Source organism: Lissotriton helveticus, chromosome 2_2, assembly GCF_964261635.1.
Source record: "Lissotriton helveticus chromosome 2_2, aLisHel1.1, whole genome shotgun sequence".
In the NCBI taxonomy this organism is placed as follows: domain Eukaryota; kingdom Metazoa; phylum Chordata; class Amphibia; order Caudata; family Salamandridae; genus Lissotriton; species Lissotriton helveticus.
Window position 1 is genome coordinate 193,224,052 of NC_136060.1, and position 19,671 is coordinate 193,243,722.

A 19,671-nucleotide genomic window follows, 5' to 3' on the forward strand; every position below is an offset into this window, starting at 1 on the left:
CACTGGATTCAAGCAAGCCTGGCTGAAGACGGCTGTAATGCCAGAAACCGGTCCTAGGAAGCTTGTTTCCGTTCAAGGGAAGGCATGGCTTGGCAATTCGGGCTGGACTGTTCCAATGAGGCACAGGGTCAGACTGATTTGCATATGGCCATGTCTGAACTGGGGTGGCAGAGTGGGCTAAAGAACGGTGATGGATTAAACCCAGATCTGTTGACTGGGTGTGAGTGTTTGATTGGTTCAGATGCTCCGTCCATCACCACCCCCTTTTGTAGCCATGTGAAGGGTTTCCAGCACCACCTTGTAGCATCCTCTTATAATGAAATCCAAGAACACGGCGGCAGTTTAAAAGTAAGTTTATTCCTGAGAAGATTTCATCCACAGCCTCAACTCCTGGAGCAACTACTGCTCCTTACATTCTATCTCTATTCCCTTATCAGATCATCCCCTAAGAGGTAACTTGAATATTCTGTGTTCCACTTCCATCAGCCTGACGACTCACGAGGTGCTCTGAACTACTAAGCCTAGGTACCACACACCTCCCTTCCTCAAATGGACACAGATACGATTTACATGAAAAGAAAAACAAAAAGTAAACATAGGCTTTTAGATAAGCAGTTTTTTTCACAACTCTCTCAGACCTACGTGTCTCAACGTGTTCCTCCTTACCCCCAGATCCAATTTTCTTATCCAAAACTTTAGGTACATCAGCCCTTTATTTGTACACAACAACTCTGTTAAGATTCCATATGTGAAGTCTTGAGTTTGTATAGCATTGTTAAAAACCTTAATAATACATACAGGTTTAGAGAAACTAGAACCACCCCCAAACATTGAGGGACGCTTTATCATTACCATGACTCCCACCATGATCTCAGTTTTCGTCTACGATTTCCTTTTATCAAAACTTTCCTTCCTTTACCCCTCCCTTGACTCCTCTCTACCTTGTACCGTATCTCCACCACAGGTCTTCTCTCTTAATGCTTCATATATAGACACCAGTGGTGGTTCAACAGAAGTGCTGGGTAACCTGCCTTTTAGAAGTTCAAAAAGAGTGTGCCCAGTGGTACTGAGAGTGTTTGCCCTCAGTCTGCACCCACCCTAGGGGGTGGTAGTAGTGCTACTCGATCCAGATATTTAAATATATATATATATAATAATAATAATATAGTGGGGGCCATGTCACCCTGACATCAAGCAGTATCCCCACCCATATAGCCCCAGCAGTTTTTCTGCCTCCATGGGGCAACATAATCCCCATTCTGCATGGCAAGTAAGAGAGCCATTTGAACTCCTTTGGGCATAGCTTTGACATATGGGCCGTAGAGAGGAAGCACATGCTAATTTCCTTTCACTTGCATTGTTGAATGGCTGCACGTCTGGGTCAGCTGGAAACAGGGAACCTTACAAAACCTGGACATTTTTTAAACCAAGAGACCAAGGGAAATCTAGGATGGTGTGGAGTGCATGGATCCCAGCAAATTTTCTTACCCAGAATGCCGGGCAAATGTCAAGGTGGGTTTAAAAAAATGCTACTTTCTACCATATGTACATGACAGAAAACTAGGAAACTTCCAGCCAATTATTGTCAAATTCTTATAAGCTTGTATTCCTGCAAATCTCCCAATTTAAATACTGCCTCCCATGTATGGGTGTACCTAGCACGCATCATTAGACCAGACCAAACAGTAATCATGAGAAGACTTCAATGATACTACATTGACATCACATAATTCAATTTTTTGTTTGTTTTTTTTTTTTTTTTGGGATCAAAAACTTTTATTGCATCCTTCAAATACACTGCGGAATGCCTACAACCCAATGGGCCGGCCGCTATTATTCAGATAAGTAGACATGGTTATGTTACATTTACGTCAGGGAAATATTCCATAAAATTTGTAGAATGGCAACCGTTACATTCACAGGTCCCGGCATTTCGTGCAGTTAGGCAGAAAGTATTGGTTGTTGATTTCCCATTTTAATAACTAAACAAACAAACAAACAAAGTAACTATTAGGAACAGGATTGTGGTCATGTGTAGTGCAATAGTGGTCATTTGGAAGCAACTTATTGAGGACTCCCAGGGCAGAACCCTCCAAGGTGGCATCCCATCCTGTAAACGGTAAGTCTTAGTCCATTCCCGTGGGTCTATAATGTACAATTCTATGCCCTCCTGGCCCCATCACACTGCTGGGTAGTGGAGCAGCTGCCCCCCTGCCAGTGTCCGTGCCTCTCAACCTCATACACCTCTCATCCCATTATTCCCCCTCCCCTTCGTCATCCGAGTCTTCTAGGTCCTCCTCTGGCAATGGGTCACATATCTCTCCTCTATACGTGTTCCATTTGGACCAGATTTTGTTCCAATAATTCAATTTTTGACCAATTGCTGTTGTGGGCGTTCGCTCCAGGCACAGACAGATGTTGGGTACCATATTTATCGGATGAAATGTGGCAACCTGGGTGGTGGGAATTGTGTGGATCACTGCAGATTCCAGAACCTTCTTTCACAGAACTATAAGGAAAATGTGTGCTTTCAACCAATGTTTGAGGGTTGTTTGGCAGTATAGGTAAGAAAACGTAGGGGCATCAGCATAAGTCACCCCACTCTGGGGGTTGAGTGTCTAGTTTTCAGACCAGTCTGGGGTTCATAGGTTTCCCTAGGTATCCATATGCCCAAACTGGGTCGATTTTCATGGCAAAATCTTGATGTCCCATTTGCATTTGGGGTCCTTAGTTTAGCAAGCGGTAGGCCCAGAAACAGAAGAGTGGTAATGTTATAATAGGAAAAATACGATTATTAAAAACAGTACAAAATTTACAATAAATCAACAGAATGTTTCTCTAATTTTGGCTTCCAAAAGTAAGTCTGTGTGCAAGAAAGAAGACCGTTTCACAATCTCCTCTAAATCACATAATCACAAATTCCAAGCTGTGCAAATAATCACAATTCTAAATACTCAGTCTAGAGCATAGTTCAAAAATCCATATGTATACCCATTTTTCCATTATTAGATTTTACCATATGAATTGACGCATGGTCAGTACACAATGAAATATCATGGTAAACTCCAGATCAGTTGTTGGCTCTGGGTATTGCATATTTTTGGACAACCAAGAACATTATATATCCCATCAACAAGAATGGCCTGGGTGACATAACAGCGTATTTCTTTTGTAAATCAGCCTGGGAGGCAAACCATTATAGATGAAATAGGTGGCACCTATTTTTTCCTATTTATTTTCATTTTTTTAAATGTTAATTAACTATTAGTTTCTTTGGGAAAACTAAGCACTAACTACATAAATGACACTTGCTGAATTTACAATATCCACCTGCAATATGGCTTTCACACTGGTTTCCGCCACAGCCTGCAAGTAGGTAGAAATGATGGAAAACTGGGAGAAAAATCAACCACCAAAAGAAAACGCTGTGCCTAAAACAAAATGTTTATTATAATTTTTTTACAACTGCGCTTGTTCCTGAAAGCTGGGATGATGATGATCTTGAGACATAAATCTCTTCAAAGCCTCAGCAGTAAAGGGGTAAACAGATGTGAATTACTGAAAACGTACATCTGTATTTTATAACATAACCTATGCTCAACATGGTTAACTGTAAAAATTTATTTGAATCATTTTTAATTGTATTCTTAATTTTCGTTTTAACCTGTTTTCTCTGTAAAGTGCTCTGTTACCACCTGATGTCCACAATATAAAACTTCAAATGAATACAATATATACATGAATGGGTGATATTGTTCTTTTCCTGTTTTTTTCCCCACCAAATTGTACTAGCCTCACAGAGTCGAGACCCAAAACAGCAACCCAAAAACATTTCTGCAGCATAGTATCCACTCATCTCCCAAGGCGTCCCAAAATGATCAGGGGCGCTCCATTCCGGGTCTGGAGCGGGGTTGGGGGAGGGGTGGTAGGAAGGTGCGCATGTTGCTTGATACTTTTCCTAAATGTTTGCACCCGTTCTAGTCATTATTTCTTCTTCAATCAAAGAAATGTTAAGCGGAAATGTTAATTACATTTACACTTCCTCCGATTTTCTCCAAGGACTGCCGTAGTGCTCAGGCCAAGTTAACAAAGAATAACAGAGCCTACTTATGAAACCCAAGTGCACCTTAGGGCCATACTATTTGGGTAGTGTGGAAGTCCATTTAGATCTGAACTCCAAATCTCCAGCCTCTCTCTCAAAATAACTAGCTGGCAGTACACTATAGGCCCCTTCAGAATTCCAACAGTCCCTAAAAAATGATCCATCCTTGATTCCTTCTGTAAGCCAGAGGAACAGAACTACTAGCACTGAGTAAACAATAGTTTGCATTGGAACTCCATCCACTGAAGCGATGATTGCTTCAGGATCACACTCCTCCACTGACAAGTTCCAGACCATGTGATAATCAATGAAAGATCTTAGATTGAGATTTTTCAATAAGTAGGTGTGAATTTCCCCCTTTGAAACACATAGCTTAAGCTTAACATAGAAATGCATCCCTTACATTATCAAACCAGCAATGCTGAAGTCTCACTGCATCATCACCAACGTCCCTGACTCAAGCATTTTATCTGTATTCTCATTGACTGGACATTAAACTTCATTAGCAACCGGAGTGGAACGCTGAATGATCCCATTGTAGGAGACAGCTACTATTAAAGGTCAACAGAGGAGCAACACATTGCTCTTACAGTCCCTTAGGTATGCTTAAGCTGTGTCCGGGTGGCTATAGGCTTTACTCCTTAATGGCGGTTTACCTCATGGTGAGTTAGAGCCTGAACACTGACCTGCAGGAGCACAACACTTCTGTGCAGGTGCGGTTTCTTTTCTGGCAGTGCCACAGAAACGTGTTTGTATATGTTCCCTACTACAGAATGTCAATTCCACCCTTTGCCTTGGTCAAAGCAAGCCCAATCAACCACATCAATAGAGAACAGTACAGTTTTCTCCATTTCTGTGTTTGCTCAGGCTTATTTGCAAAAGGCAAAGGGTGCAGCTGCCATCTTGTAGCAGGAACGGGACAGCTAGCCAGATAATTACCCTTCCCTCGTTATGGGCCCTTGCCTGTGGTTCAGGCCTATAATTTCAGGAGCAGGAAATTAACAGCAGGTATTGCTTGCAGGTGTAGGGAATAATGCTTAATTACATCCCGGGCTGATTAAATAACGATTGAGATGTGCACGTCAAGTTCAGCTCAATAGAATTTAGGAGGACTCAGTGTTGTTAGAAATCCAGGTATGCATTAGAAGCATATTCCCAATTCGCATACCTTATGCATACACACGATGCACAGGTCTACCTCCTTCAGATTCTCCACTGGGAAGACCATACAAAGCCTTCAAAACACAGTTAAAAATAATTCATCATAAATTACTATCACAAACGACTCATCTACAAATATTAATAAATCATTGTCTTCCATGATTCCCTGGCTACCTTCACCAAGATCCAAAAGGATTTCTCACAGATTTTACAGACCAACCTGGACACTGGTGTTTATGACAGCCAAACAAAGTGTTTGTCAACCACCAAAACTAAATGCACTGCTCACTCAACTCTTCCAGACGAAATGTTTTCTTTGCCTCTATACCCCAATTTACTCATAGCAGGTATTATGACGAAGGGACACCCTAAATGCAAACACAAAGACATTCCTTAAAACCCAAGAAGGTGGAGTAAAGGATGACGACGAAGGAGGGTGAAGTCCCAGACTTACTGATAAAGGATTACCACATTCCCTACCTATGTCAAAAGGTTAACAATCCCTATAGCTGGCACATGGTAGTGATAAGGGCTGCAAGTAATACGGAGAAATAGGCTCTCACTATTTCGGAAAATGTAGCTTTTCCTAAATTATTATTCACACTAAAATGTGTTCAGAAAGGCTTGTGAATAAAACACGCAACATATTTCTAATAGGAGATAGAGGAATCTGGGGCAAGTACAAGAAATGTGGACACCAATTTATTGATACAAGTGTGAGAGACTAAAGTAAATATAATACAGAACCTTTAACCCAGAAGTATCTGGTGCCAAAGAGGTCTAAGCACAGATTCACTGGTACAAGACACAAAATATGGGTCCTGATAGAACAAGCATTGGCAAAGTCAATTGGTCTACCTTTGCCAATGCTTGCTGTTTTGAATTACTGGTTGACTTTATCAATGCAGCGCCAGCACTGGCATAGCTATTGGCGTTGGGCAACCATATCTGGACTATTTTCTATCATTCCAAGATGGCCCCCACATTGCATCAAGTAGCAAGACCGCAAGAAAGGAGACCGCCAAAGAGCAAGCTGGAATTGTTAGGACATGGTTACACTAGAAAACATAAAAAATTGAAAATGGAATAATTTGTGTGATGCATGGGGGGTTTAAGCAGTATTTGAAAGGTTTTCAAGAGTTTCTGGGGTCCTACCACTGGAGGGAATACTTTATACTACAGACCACCCAAGGACTGCTAAGAAGACTAGCATATTATAACCTTCTTGATTAGATTTTCAATGGCATAATTTTGTTTTCTACAGCACTGTGGGCATAATGGGGTTCTATGCACGTCATCTAGTAGTTGCCAGACGAGTTCTACCATACATTTCTTCAACTGAAGAAAAAGAGGCACTAAGCCCTGGAGACGAAGTTGGGATTAGACCAACTCTGCATTAAAAGTGTATTTTTAAGACCAAAGGGTGCTACAAAAATCAAATCTCTTAATAGCATTCGTATGAATTACCTCAAGAGGATTGTATTTTCTAACCACTAAATTGTGGACTTCACAGACAGAGTTGTCCTAACATTTAATGAAGCAAGGATACAGAGCCTCCTTAGGAGAATACCCTAGAATGGAATTTAAAAAAGGATGTTATGTGAGGGATCACAGAATCATTAAAAGATGGGTAATTCCCATCTATTAAAAAATGTTGTATGTGATTAGGAAAAGTCAATTGGTTTTAGCTATGTCCAACTTTGAACAGGTGTGTTCAAACGAAATTTTGCATTTGGTCCAACCATGAATAAACACAAAGGAAAAGTAATTCAATAAATTAGCATTTCATTTTAATAACACATTGTACCTGGACTTCTTCAAAAACTGAAGCTTGCTCCTGATTATTTAGCATTGTGAGGTGCTTCTGGAGCTCCAATCTAGTTTTTGCTGGATGAAGTCCTAGCGAAAAAAAATGAAAGAGAAGAGGTTAGTCTCATTGTCAAGACCACTTGAGGTAGTAAAGTAAGTAAGCATTTATCATAAGATCATTTTCCTAGCTGCATCATGGTGCTAGTAACTCTCCAACCACTAACAGCCCCACAGAAAATTTATAAGCAGAACAAATGGGCACAGAGGGCTCCCCAAAAGAGCAACAATTCACAGTAAAACAAATAAAAATAGGCAGCAGTAACCAAGACCAAAAAAGCCTTCTTACACCAAGAGAAGCCTGATTAAAAGGCAAATTAGATAATTCCAACAGGACACCTGATCAAAGAACAAAAGAAAGCGCATAGTGTTGGGAGTAGAGCACACAGGGGCCCATGCTTAAGAGGCTCAGTGGGCCAAGAACTGGATTCTCTGAGCCACCAGAGGACAATGCAGGCCACAGTAAGCCTAAGAGAAGTCATAATATGCATGTGATTAGCATACATACTCCACAAGTACAGAAATGTTATCTAATGCATAAACTATGCACGTGCTTTTGAAATATTACAAAAAATCTAATTTTACTAGTGATCATACAAATGCAATGCCAATGAGATGTACATCTACACTATTAAAATAACTTTCCGAAAATATTTCAATACAATTCTCACACTGTACTCATTTATCTAGAACCTACATGATCCAGACTCAAGAGGTGCAGAAAGGTTCACCAAAATATTCAGGTTTGAGTGCATGAAGGAAGAGGATATTTTTAAAAGTTAAATAAAGTGGAAAATTAATTTTAAAAAAACAGACACATTTCATAAATATTCTAATCCTACCAAAACCTACTTTGTGCAAAGTGTATAATACTCATAGGTAGGGTTAGGAGAAGATGTGCAATGTGCAATAAAGCATTTTGGTTTGTAGCACAAATATAAGCACAAGATTAGCAGACATTTGAAGGGGCAGGTATACAGTGTTGATGGTGTTTAGAAGCACTCCCTAAAAAGGAGCAGTTCTCATACTAAAACCAGGAAATACCCAGAGTACACATATCTATCTATCTATCTATCTATCTATCTATCTATCTATCTATGTTAATATATATTTATATCTAACAAGAATTCCTGTCCGCCCCTTTACTCTGGCGAAACCTCCAGGCACGGACCTCAAGTACTCCAAAATAATTTACAAAATCCCACGCAGCGTTGGTGGAGGCAGCAGTGTAGTTTTATTAAATTGAACATCCACAAACTAAACAAGCATAGTGCCTGCCAATACGCGTTTCACTCCTCACTGGAAGCTTGATCACATGACGCATCTCCTCTAAGGAAATTCAATAAAAAGTGTAAGTGTGCACAATTGCCTGTAGAAACAAGCACACCCGACTTAAGTGGATAGAAAACTGACTATAACACATTCCTAGTCATTGTTCGATATAAAATATATACATCCAAACAAATACAAATAAATACAATAATGAGGTGTTAAAATCATGGGGGTAAAAATGTATAACCTTTCTAATTCATAATGAAACATTATAAAAACAGTATTATGGGTCTATATATGTTAACCACTCTTAATTCAACCAACATCGATAAAAGTCAATATTGCAATCTCGATGGAAGAGGCAAGTTCCTCTAATGATTGTTACATAAAATAACACCTCTCTATTAATCACATCATGAAATCGTAATGCATCAAGGAATTTAATAGTACATAATTAGGTAAGAGTCGAAGTACCAGGGCAATAATAAAACAAAATTCAGATCAGAAAAATGGGCTACAAATAACCCATAAATCACATTAGCAGCTTTAAAGACCAAATAATCATACAGTGGTCCATAAATACCATATTAGAACATTGGTCTTGTTTATATATCCTTTTCAAAAAAATTTAAACAAGAAGAATAACACTAACACTCACACACTCTACCACACACACACACACACTCTAACACACTCACTAACACACACACACTAACACTCTCTCTCTCTCTCTTTCTCTCTCTCTCTCTCTCTCTCTCGCTCTCTCTCTGCCCTGGGGACTGCCACCTCCCCAGGGCAGGCCCTACGGAATGAAAGGAAGGGGGGCACACAGCCCCCCTGCTGTAGCCATGGATGGCCCTGGGGACTGCCAACCCCTAGGTCCAGCTCCTGCTATGTCAGGGTGCCCACCTCTGGAACATAGCTGTTTGCTGTCCTGTCAAGTCTCAGCAAATGCTTGACTTCCAGAAAGTGAGAGCAATGAAAACACTCCGACTTGCTGAAAGCAGAGTATTCGTCGGTTTCTCTGCCAGCTGTCAAGCGAGCAGGGAAACAGACAAATTGCATTCACACACAGAGGGCGGTATGTTTAGCAGCTCCCTGTTTGTGAACGCAATGCCGGCTCCCGCAGGAGGCAGGAAGCCGGCAGGGAATTAAGGTGCCTTCAGGCTCCCCCCGCAGTTCCAGTGCAGACTGGGTTCCCCAGGGGCATGCAGAGGAAGATGATGGGGTCCACATGGCCGTAATCAGCCCAGGGACAGAGACTGTGCGGGCTCTCTCGCCTAAAAATAAAAACATCCCATAAAGGCAGGGCCCTGGGGGATGGGGACCCCAGGGCTAAAATCAGCCCGGGGAGGGGGACCACGCGGCCCTCCTCACCTACTAATTTGGAAAAAAAATTAAAGGCAGGCCCCCATCCCAATTACAAATAAAAAAAATTAAAAAGGCGGAGCCCCAGGGAATGGGGTCCCCGTGGTTGAAACCAGAGTGGGGAGGGGGGCCATGCAGCCCTCCTCCCCCATAGGGGTTCTTTCTTGTCATCTGCTGCGGAGACCAGAGATCGTATTCTAAACTTATAACAAACTAGAAGCATGTAAACTTGCCTACAAGCCCCGCCCATTATACATTAGCGGTATGCAACTTTTTTCCTCCCTTTTCCGAGGATGATGGACAGCTTACTAAAAGAACCCCCCAGCGCATTTCTAGCCCATTTTGGAGATGCGTTCCTCTTGCCTAGGAATACGATTGTATCTTGTGGAACTTGGTCCTTTTTGACTAAAGGTAGCTAAACTTTTTGCTTTTACCCCTAGACCTTTTTCCTGACAAGTGTTGCCAACTTAGATGCTTTGGACACTTTGTCACTGCTAAACAGTGTCAAAGTGCAAGTGCTCCCTGTGTATAATGTAATGGTAATTGGTTGTCCATAATTGGTAGGTTATATTACTGGTGGAGTCCTTAGTAAAGTGTACTATGTGCACCAGGGCTGGTATTGCAAATGCTACTAGTGGGCCTGCAGCACTATTTGTGCCACCCACTCAAGTAGCCTTAAAAAGGGAGCTCAGGCCTGCCATTGCAGGGCCTGCGCACAGTTTGTGAAACTGCCATGTTGTTCTGTCTAGTGCACTCACTTGCCAGACATTACCCTTCCCTTTCTGTGCACCTATGACACCCCTATGGTAGGTCTAGGGTCCACCCTGGACAGGGTGTAGTGCATGTGAAAGGTAGGACATGTACTAAGGTGTGTGTCATGTCCTGACAGTGACATAATCACCATTTTGCTTTTCACTGTTAAAAGGCCACCATGCCCGTTAGAATAGAATGGGAAGGCTGTGTAATTTGTTTACCAGCCTATCTTCCCAAATGCGTAAGATGGAAAGGTGAAGTTTAGTATGCCTGAACTCACCCTGCAATAACACATCTTTTTCTGAAGATGGTTTTTGCATTATTTGTTTGTAAGCCACTCTTTTAGAGTGGCTGGGTGTTTGTGCCTTAAACATTTCTGCGTGTCTCTGCCTGGTTGTGGATTGACTGGCTGGATTTGAAAGCGATAGGATGTGGGGAAGGTCTGGCCCAGGGGAGGAGGTGAGACAGCACAGGCTGACCTGCATCTGGAGTGTAGGGGGAGGAGAAGCCCCTTGAGGTGAAGAGGCCTGGGCTGGTGCTATAAAACAATTGTCCCTTCTCCTGCTGAGTGATTGAGAATCCAGACCCCCACTAATCAAAGGAAGAAGGTGTCACTGGTAGGGAGGCACCCAGAACTGGTTTCAGCAGGGGTCAGTGCACCCTGTAACACAAAGACTTCAAAGCCATTGAGGGGTATAACTATGCGAGCTGAAGCCCCTGAACTTTGGAGAATGGCTTGATCAAGTGTGAACAAGACTGGAGCTACTTCGTCGTCAAGAGGACTTTGCCAAGGAAGAAACAACTGAAGAGACTGATGGATATGACTGCTCTTGCAGTGTCATTTGGGGCAGACCTGCAGTTCGCAGATTAAACCAAGGAAAGGCTAAAGTGATTTTGCTGTGTGCTGTGTCCCCCTGCTTGAAGGACTTTGCGGTGTACTGTGTCCTGAAGTAACTGTCCCCAAGGGCCTGAGGTGAGCTGGCTGCCTGTTCAGAAACACAGGAACACAAACGTTTCCAGAGAAGACTCTCAGATATGCTGTGTGCGTGTGCTCGGTCTAGCCTGAGACCTTCGTAAGCTGTGCCCTGTGATCTTGGGCATGTGGAGTTCCAACCCAGACTGAGCGACGCAGTGTGCGTGTGCTTGGTGCAGCCTGAGTGCTTCAAGAGGATCGTCCTGTGAACGTGTGCACCAGGAAGCCAAGTAAGTCTTAGCAACACAGTGTGCGTGTGTTTGATGCAGCCTGAGACTTTCGAGCGGATTGGCCCGTGATCATGCACACAAGAAGGGCAAGTGTGTCTCAGCGATGCTGCGTGCGTGTGCTGTCTGCAGACTGAGACCCTCGCCAGAGGTTTCCTGTGATCGGGGCACCCGAAGATTAAGCGTGTTTCGAGCAACGTTGTGTGCGTGTGCTTTCTACAGCCTGAGACCTGCGCAAGTTATGCCCTGTGATCGTGGGCACCAGAAGATCAGGTGTGTCTCAGCAACGCTGCGTGCGTAGGCCGTGTGCAGCCTGGGACCCTCGTTAGGAGCTGTCTGGTTATCGTACACCCGGAGTACAGTGACTCTCATCCACTCGGAGTGCGGGCTTAGTGTGCAGCCTGGGATCTTCCCATTGCCCGTAAATTCAGAGAGATTGCATCGGAGGCCCAAGTCGCTGGATGAGGAGAGGTGAGTGGGTTCGTGCCCCACAGGTAACGTGTGTCGTCTCCTAGGGCGGGAAGCGGGCTCGGAGGGAGACACTCTCTGCATCTTTCTGCAGCGCAAGCCTTTGCTTTGGCTCAGATTGCGGCCCGTGTGCCAAATGAGTGGCAGCAACAGGGGCCTGAGTGCGAAGCTGCATTTACTGTTTTATATCTTACCCGTGTGAGGGGGGGGGGGCAACTTTGGCCGTAAACTAACCGCAAACATCACGAGTGGCGGAGAGACCGACGGAGGCAAGGTGAACGGTGCTGGAGTAAATTACATAGTGCATTATTCCTTCATAACAGAGTATCGGATGATTGTATGACACATTGCCTTATTTCTGCACAACAAACTATCTGTTGGTCGTATCGCCGATTGCATTAGTTTTACATAACGAACTGCCTGATAGGTGTGTTACGCATTGCACTAGGTTTGCATAACGTACTGCCGGATAGATGTGTTACGCCTTGTCTTAGCCCTGCATCACGAACTGACAGATTGTCGTAAGTACACATTGCATTAGTGTTGCATACTGAACTGCCCGATATATGTTTTCCGCATTGCATTAGTTTCGCTTAACAAACTGCCTGATAACTGTATTACACGTTGCATTGCTTTTTCCTAACAGAGTACCTGAAGGGGACCGAATGCATTGCATTAGGGGGGCATAACAGTTTACAACGTTGTTGCATTACGCACTGCTTTGCTGTAACAGTACAAATTGCCAGATAGCCGTATTACGATCTGCATTATACTTATGTTGTGAAGTATCGGATTGTTGCATAACGAACTGCATATTATGACATTAGGATTACATAGGATTGTCTAGTTTAGCTCAATAGTAATAGGCCAGAGGGAGCTTTACCCCAATGCATATGTTGGTTTAGTATCGTGTGGTCGCATCGTATATCTTTTTATAAACATATACTCGTTTTTCTATGAAACTCGTGTGGAGCCTATTTGTGGCGTCATCATTGTCGCTGTGAGCGTAATTGCAAATACTTTACACATTGACCTTGAAGATAAGCCTGGCTGCTCATGCTAAGCTACCAAGGGGGTGGAACGAGGGCTATCTCTAGAGGTGACGTCTTTCCCTAACGTTGGGGGCTCATGGGTCCCTGTTCGGCCTAAGGTGCCTGCCTCAGCCAACCAGGAAATCGCGGATTCTAAAACATCTCCACCAAAAAAAGAAGCACTCACTTCTGCAAAGTACAAATTCATTCAAGTGTGTTTTCTCTGCAGTTACACAATTGTAAAGATATCTGGGGAAGATGCTTGCGAAACAATCAAACTGGTAAAATTGCAGACACACATGGTCACTGGAGACATTTCCTCACCATCTTTTACGCACTATACATTTACTCAATGAGATAGCGTTTATTAATTAGTTCATAAAAAGTACTCTACATGGGTAGAGGTGTTGAACAAAACGGTGAGCTCTTCCTGGATAAATACACAGTGCAGGATTGATTCTGCACAATACTCATTCCACAAAAATGAAACCTCAGTGGGAAGTACTTAGGAAGCAGGAGCCCAGCAGGTGATAAAGCTCCACTTCTGTAATGAATTAATCATCCTACGTTCGTACGCATGGCAAAGCACATGTTTTGTCTGCATTTCCACCATAACGTGAAAAGTTATCTGCAATCCGAGATGGAAGTGTTTGCATCCTTGCTTTTTTCAATAGCAATATCTCATGTAGTGTATGTGACAAGGGTGTTCTTTCTTTTTTTTTTTTTTTTGAGAACGTTTATTGTTACTTCAAGTAAATACAAACATGGGCCTACAACCACCCCGGCCGGCCGCTAGTCAAGTCGTAAGTACAGCAAATCAATGTAGAAAAATACAGCAGCCCGAAAATCGGGGTCGAACAAGTGTCCAGGATATAACTTGTATTCAAGCGTACTGTGCAAGATTCAGGATTCGATGAGGTTCATTTTACAATAAAGAAAAACTCAGAATCAATGCCATACGGTCATACATGGTCCTACAATAGCAAGCATGAAGCAAGAAATCCGCAAATAGTGCAAATACATTTGAAGTATTGGGGGTAAGGCATACGAATCAGGATAAATGTAAAAACAAACACGTTTCGTAGCAAAGCTGCACCCCACCCCTCAAAACGAAACATACTGTAGGAAACATGAAAAACGACGACACCAAAAAGGAAGAAAGACAAAGGGCCATAGAAACAAAGAAAAGACAAATTAACAAACCCCATCCCCCTACCCCCCACCGTGCATCCCGGCAGAAGGCTACGGCCTATCCCCCCCCAGCAGCGTGCCTGTCGCCCTAAATAAGGGACCCGAAAAAGAGAAAAAGAGGAAAAATTTGGGGAGGGGCCATTGATCTGGCCACCCGCCCCCCCCCACCACCACCGCGCACAGTAAACATCCTAAAAGCAAGATCAGAATAGCCATGGAAAACATCAATCACCGATAGCACAATCAATAACATCCCCGCCGAGTGTCCCCCAAATCACCGTCAGCCAACAATAAGTTCCACTATGTCCTAGACGGTCTCACCCCTGGCCTTTTCTATCAGTAGTACCAACATACGTCCACTTAACAACCGGCATACAGAGCAGCGTGGAGGGTCCAAGTTATCCGGGCAGCGTTGTTACTCCATGGGACTTCAGCCACCAAAACCCAGCCGAATATGTATGGCGGAAATCCGTCTGTGTCAGTATCGACCCCGAAAACATCCTCCAGTCCGAACACAGTCCCACCAGCAAGGGAAAGAGAGTCACACCATCCGGTAAGCGCTGAAATGCCGCCGGGGCAGCCCAGACCATAGATCGACGTTGTTTCCCCAGCCGCCGAATAGATAAGTGCCCCGACGAGTCACTCACACGTACAACAGATCTGTCCAAAGCGATCTCATGAACCGGGTCTTCCAGCGTCTCCACGAACATAGGCGTAGCTGGAGCACTCATCACTGACGCAGAGGCGGGCACATCGGCGCTTCCTTGAGATCGAACTATGCCCGTGTGGAACGGTGGGACAACAATGGCGGCCATCCTTCTTCCCAGATCCCGGGCGTCCCGGATCAGGGTCGTATGCAGGGTTGTTAGCGCAGCCAGTATATCTCTAAACGTGGGCTCTGTCTCGTGTCGCCAGACCCCAGGACTCTCCCGCACAGCAGCCTCTCTGCCTGGATGTGGTCTGCGTAAGAGGGTGCCATCCGCCATCTTAGCTGATCCGGCCTCGTCCTTCTCCACCTCACCTCGGGACCGGGCCCCACACCAGGGCGCAACAGGATTCACCACGCGGACCCCGAAAGTCAAGGCGGGCTTCCCAGCGAAGGGCCACCAAAAGGCTAAACAAATTCTCTGCCGCTCCCTGGGAGCCGCCCGCCGATTCCGGGAGAAGACTTTGGTCATGCCCGGACACAGCACTGGAAAGGGGGCCAAGTATCGTGCACTCCCCTCGACCCTGCTTTACCGCACATCCCACAAGGCACTCCGCTAGATGGACTGGGCCGGCACTGTCGGTATCGGCCCATCAGATCTCTGGTGCCCTCCGGCCGACTCCTCACCACCACCAGAGGCCGCTGTTGTCGCAGTCTCGGCCGGCTACTCGCCTCACTCGACACCCCGGTCCCAGCTCCGTGAAGGCCGCAAAACAGTCGGGGACATTTCCACGGGTCTGCCGCACGTAAAAGCCCCAGGAGCAAACGGTCAGTGAAAGTTGTCCTTCGCCTACTTAAATATGCCGTTACGGCTCAGGATAGTCGCCAGGATGTATGCGCGGGGTGAGAAGGCTCACGGAGCCGAGCGTCTACGCAGCCATCTCGGTCGCCAGCTTGGCTCCTCCCCAAGGGTGTTCTTTCCTGTTATCTTCTGCTGAGAGCAGATTCCGTGGTTCTCCCTTTTAAATGCCTAAAGTAATTTCCAAACTTCATAGTACCACACATATAACCACTCAAAGACACACAAACACTCACACACCCACTCAGAGACCCACACAGGAGCTCACAGACCCACTCACAGACTCACACACCCACTCACAGACCAGCTCAGACACTCATGCACCCACTCACAGACCCACATATCTACTCACAAACCTGCTCAGATAGTCACACACCCACTGACAAACCCACTAAGGCACTCTCTCACCCGCTCACAGACCTACTGAGACACTCAAGTACTCACACACTGACTGTCAAAGGTTAGAGGCTACAGTTAGGAAATAAAACACACAAAAAAAAGGTTACAGTGACGTTACAGTTAGGAAACAACATTTAAAAACCCTTAGAAATTCACAGAAAAAACCTAAGGTAACAGTGACATCGTATTTAGGAAACATTTGAAAACCCTTAGAAATTCACTGAAAAAACCTAAGGTTACATGACGTTCTAGTTAGGCTCACATTTCACTCATACAGAACCAGTGAAATTCAGCAGTTCTAGTTACCTGAGTAACTTTAACTTACGCCCCCACAATGTTTACTGAAATTCTCAGTTTTTAAAAAAAGTAATAAAAACATTATTAACATTACTAACAATAACGCCACTTTAACCTTTGGTTATTACAATACATCTCTAGTTTTTTTCCGAGAAGTAAAATATTACTAATATACCTAATTGTACATAGTAGGCATTTTTACTTTGCAAGGAGGCTTGAGAATTTGGAGGGAGTGGGCACTCCATGACGAACAGTGCAGAGAGGGTCGAGAGTGTGTCGTAGGGACATACCACCTAATGGGGCTTGGAGGGAGTGTGATCTATCTACACACACTCTGCGCACTGAGCGCTATCTGTGCAGAGTAGGGGCTTGAGTCTCTGGAAGGAGTGAGATCTAATCAGTCTGAGCACTAAGCTCAGACTGTGCATAGCGGGAGCTTGCCTATCTAATGGAACTTGGGTCCCTAGATGGAGTGGGCTCTACGTACTGAGCGTTGTTGACTATGAGTAGCACAGGCTTGCCCACGTCATGTGGCTTGCATGTCTGGGAGGAGTGAGCTCTACTCACAGCCTGGACACCAAGTGCAGATTGTGCATAGTAGCGGCTTGCTAATCTATAAAGCCTAGGTCGATGAAATGAGTAGGCTCTTTGCAGTCTGCACACTGAGTGCCAGCTATATGCATTAGGAACTTGCCCAACTAATGGGGCTTAGGTCTGTAGAGGGAGGGGGCGCTAAGCACAATCAGCGTATTGAGCGAAGACTTTGCATAGTAGGAGCTTGTCCAGCTAATGGGGCGTGGCTCTCTGGAGGAACTGCCTCTATGCACAGGCTGCATACTCTACACTGTCTGTGCATTGTAGAGCCTTGCCCACATAATGAGGCTTCATAATGTATTGTGAGTGCACTCTCCGTAAAGACCTTTGCATAGCCCAAAGGCAGTGCTTCAATTATTTTTTGGGTCTCTCCTGTGGGGAAAAAAAATATATATATATATATACACACATATACATATATATATATATATAAATATGTATGTATATTTCTTACTTTCAAAGTCACCCTGCAACGAGAGGTGCACTCCTCCAGCTGTGAGGTATAAACCCTTTATTTTCAAAAACCGGAGTGCAACTCAGACGATTCATGTCCATTTGCCTAATGCATTTCGGAGCTACTATGCTCCTTCTTCAGAAGCATGTTGTCAGCACACTGTTAATGATTTCCTCCAGGCCCTTACGTCACTGCACCATTTTGTAGACCTCCGGTGTGTCCATTTTGCTGGGGTGCATTGTGGGACTTGTAGTGCAGAATCCGCTTGTCAGCCTCCAGTGGCTTGTGTGCTGCACAATGATTTGATGGACTGCTGTTCACCCTCCTGTGGGCATGTGTATGTATATATGTATATATATATATATATATATTCATTGAAAAAACCATAGGTTATAGACCATATATAGTTAGGAATTTGCATTTACAAAACCTTGAAAATTCACTGAAAAAACCATAGGTTATGCACCATATATAGTTAGGAATTAGCATTTAAAAAACCTTATTTTACTCACACAAAACCAATGAAATTCCATATATAGTTAGTTGTACTAACTATATATCACGCACCCGCAATCCACTGCTGATCATGTCACATATGACATCATTCATGACATGGTCAGTGACATCACTGATGACATCACTGATGACATCTCAAATGACATCACTGATGACATCACTGATGACATCTCAAATGACATCACTGATGACATCACTGATGACAACATCCAGTGACTGTATTTTTCTGTAAAGTTAAAATATGTCTTACATATTGAAGAATGAGTGGATGTATAAGTGTCTGGATGAAGGATTTAGTAGGTGCATGACTGACTGTATGAGTGAGTGGTTAAATGTGTCTCACTGAGTGCATGGGTTAGTGACTAAACTGTCTTAATTTGTGCATCATTATGTCTGTTGTTCTGTAAACTGCTGCATGTGTTGATCAGTAGCTATATGAGTAACTATATGGGTTATTGATTGGTTGCCCAAGCATTTGTATGGGAGACTGAGAGTGTGTGTGGGTGGCTGGGAGGTGTATGACTCTGTGCATAGATGTATGGGTTCAAAAGTGCATGTGGAAACACCTGTATGGGTGGTTGACTGTGTGCATGACTGTATTGGTGAGTGAATAGATATCTCAGTGCTACATGTCAAAGTAAGTACATATGTAAAATACAGTACATGTGAGAGTTGACATATATAAATAACTGTGCATAAGAGCCAGTGAATGTGTGAGTGGCTGTATGGATCATTGTGCTCTTGTATCCAGGATTGTATAAGTGAGTAAATATGTTTTAGTATATGTTTGAATAAGTAAGGTGTGTATAACTGTATAGTTGTGAAAATGGAGCTGTGATTGATTCTTTGCATGACTGACTAGGTGTGTAAGTAACTCCATGGATGAGTGACAGTCTGTGAGTGTCTGTTTACACTGAGTGTATCTAAGGTTAAATTAGAGTCTGAAGAGGTTCATCGTATTATCACATGAATGATGTCATCAGTGATGTGATCATTAATGTCAAATGAGATTTTATCAGTGATGTCATCAGTGATGTCATTTGAGATGTCATCAGTGATGTCATCAGTGATGTCATTTGAGATGTCATCAGTGATGTCATCAGTGATGTCATCAGTGATGTCACTGACCATGTCATGAATGATGTCATATGTGACATGATCAGCAGTGGATTGCGGGTGCGTGATATATAGTTAGTACAACTAACTATATATGGAATTTCATTGGTTTTGTGTGAGTAAAATAAGGTTTTTTAAATGCTAATTCCTAACTATATATGGTGTATAACCTATGGTTTTTTCAGTGAATTTTCAAGGTTTTGTAAATGCAAATTCCTAACTATATATGGTCTATAACCTATGGTTTTTTCAATGAATTTCATTGGTTTTTTAAAAGCTAATATCTATAGCTGTAAAATGTATTCTTCTTTAAATACAAAAATATATTTTATATGTTTATTAATTTTTTTTAAATATTTTTTTTGTTTCGCTCCCGGT

The 19,671-nt window shown here is 43.5% G+C and overlaps 1 protein-coding gene across 6 annotated transcripts in view; it reads right to left on the reverse strand.

Moving 5' to 3' along the window:
- TBC1D1 (TBC1 domain family member 1) overlaps positions 1 to 19,671 on the reverse strand; it is a 990,385-nt gene that overhangs the window by 378,649 nt on the left and 592,065 nt on the right. For all 6 annotated transcript variants that reach the window (XM_078678347.1, XM_078678346.1, XM_078678350.1 and 3 more), the window contains exon 6: positions 7,071 to 7,162. In XM_078678347.1, the coding sequence (XP_078534473.1) occupies positions 7,071 to 7,162 (92 nt within the window). The remainder of the gene's footprint in view (positions 1 to 7,070; positions 7,163 to 19,671) is intronic.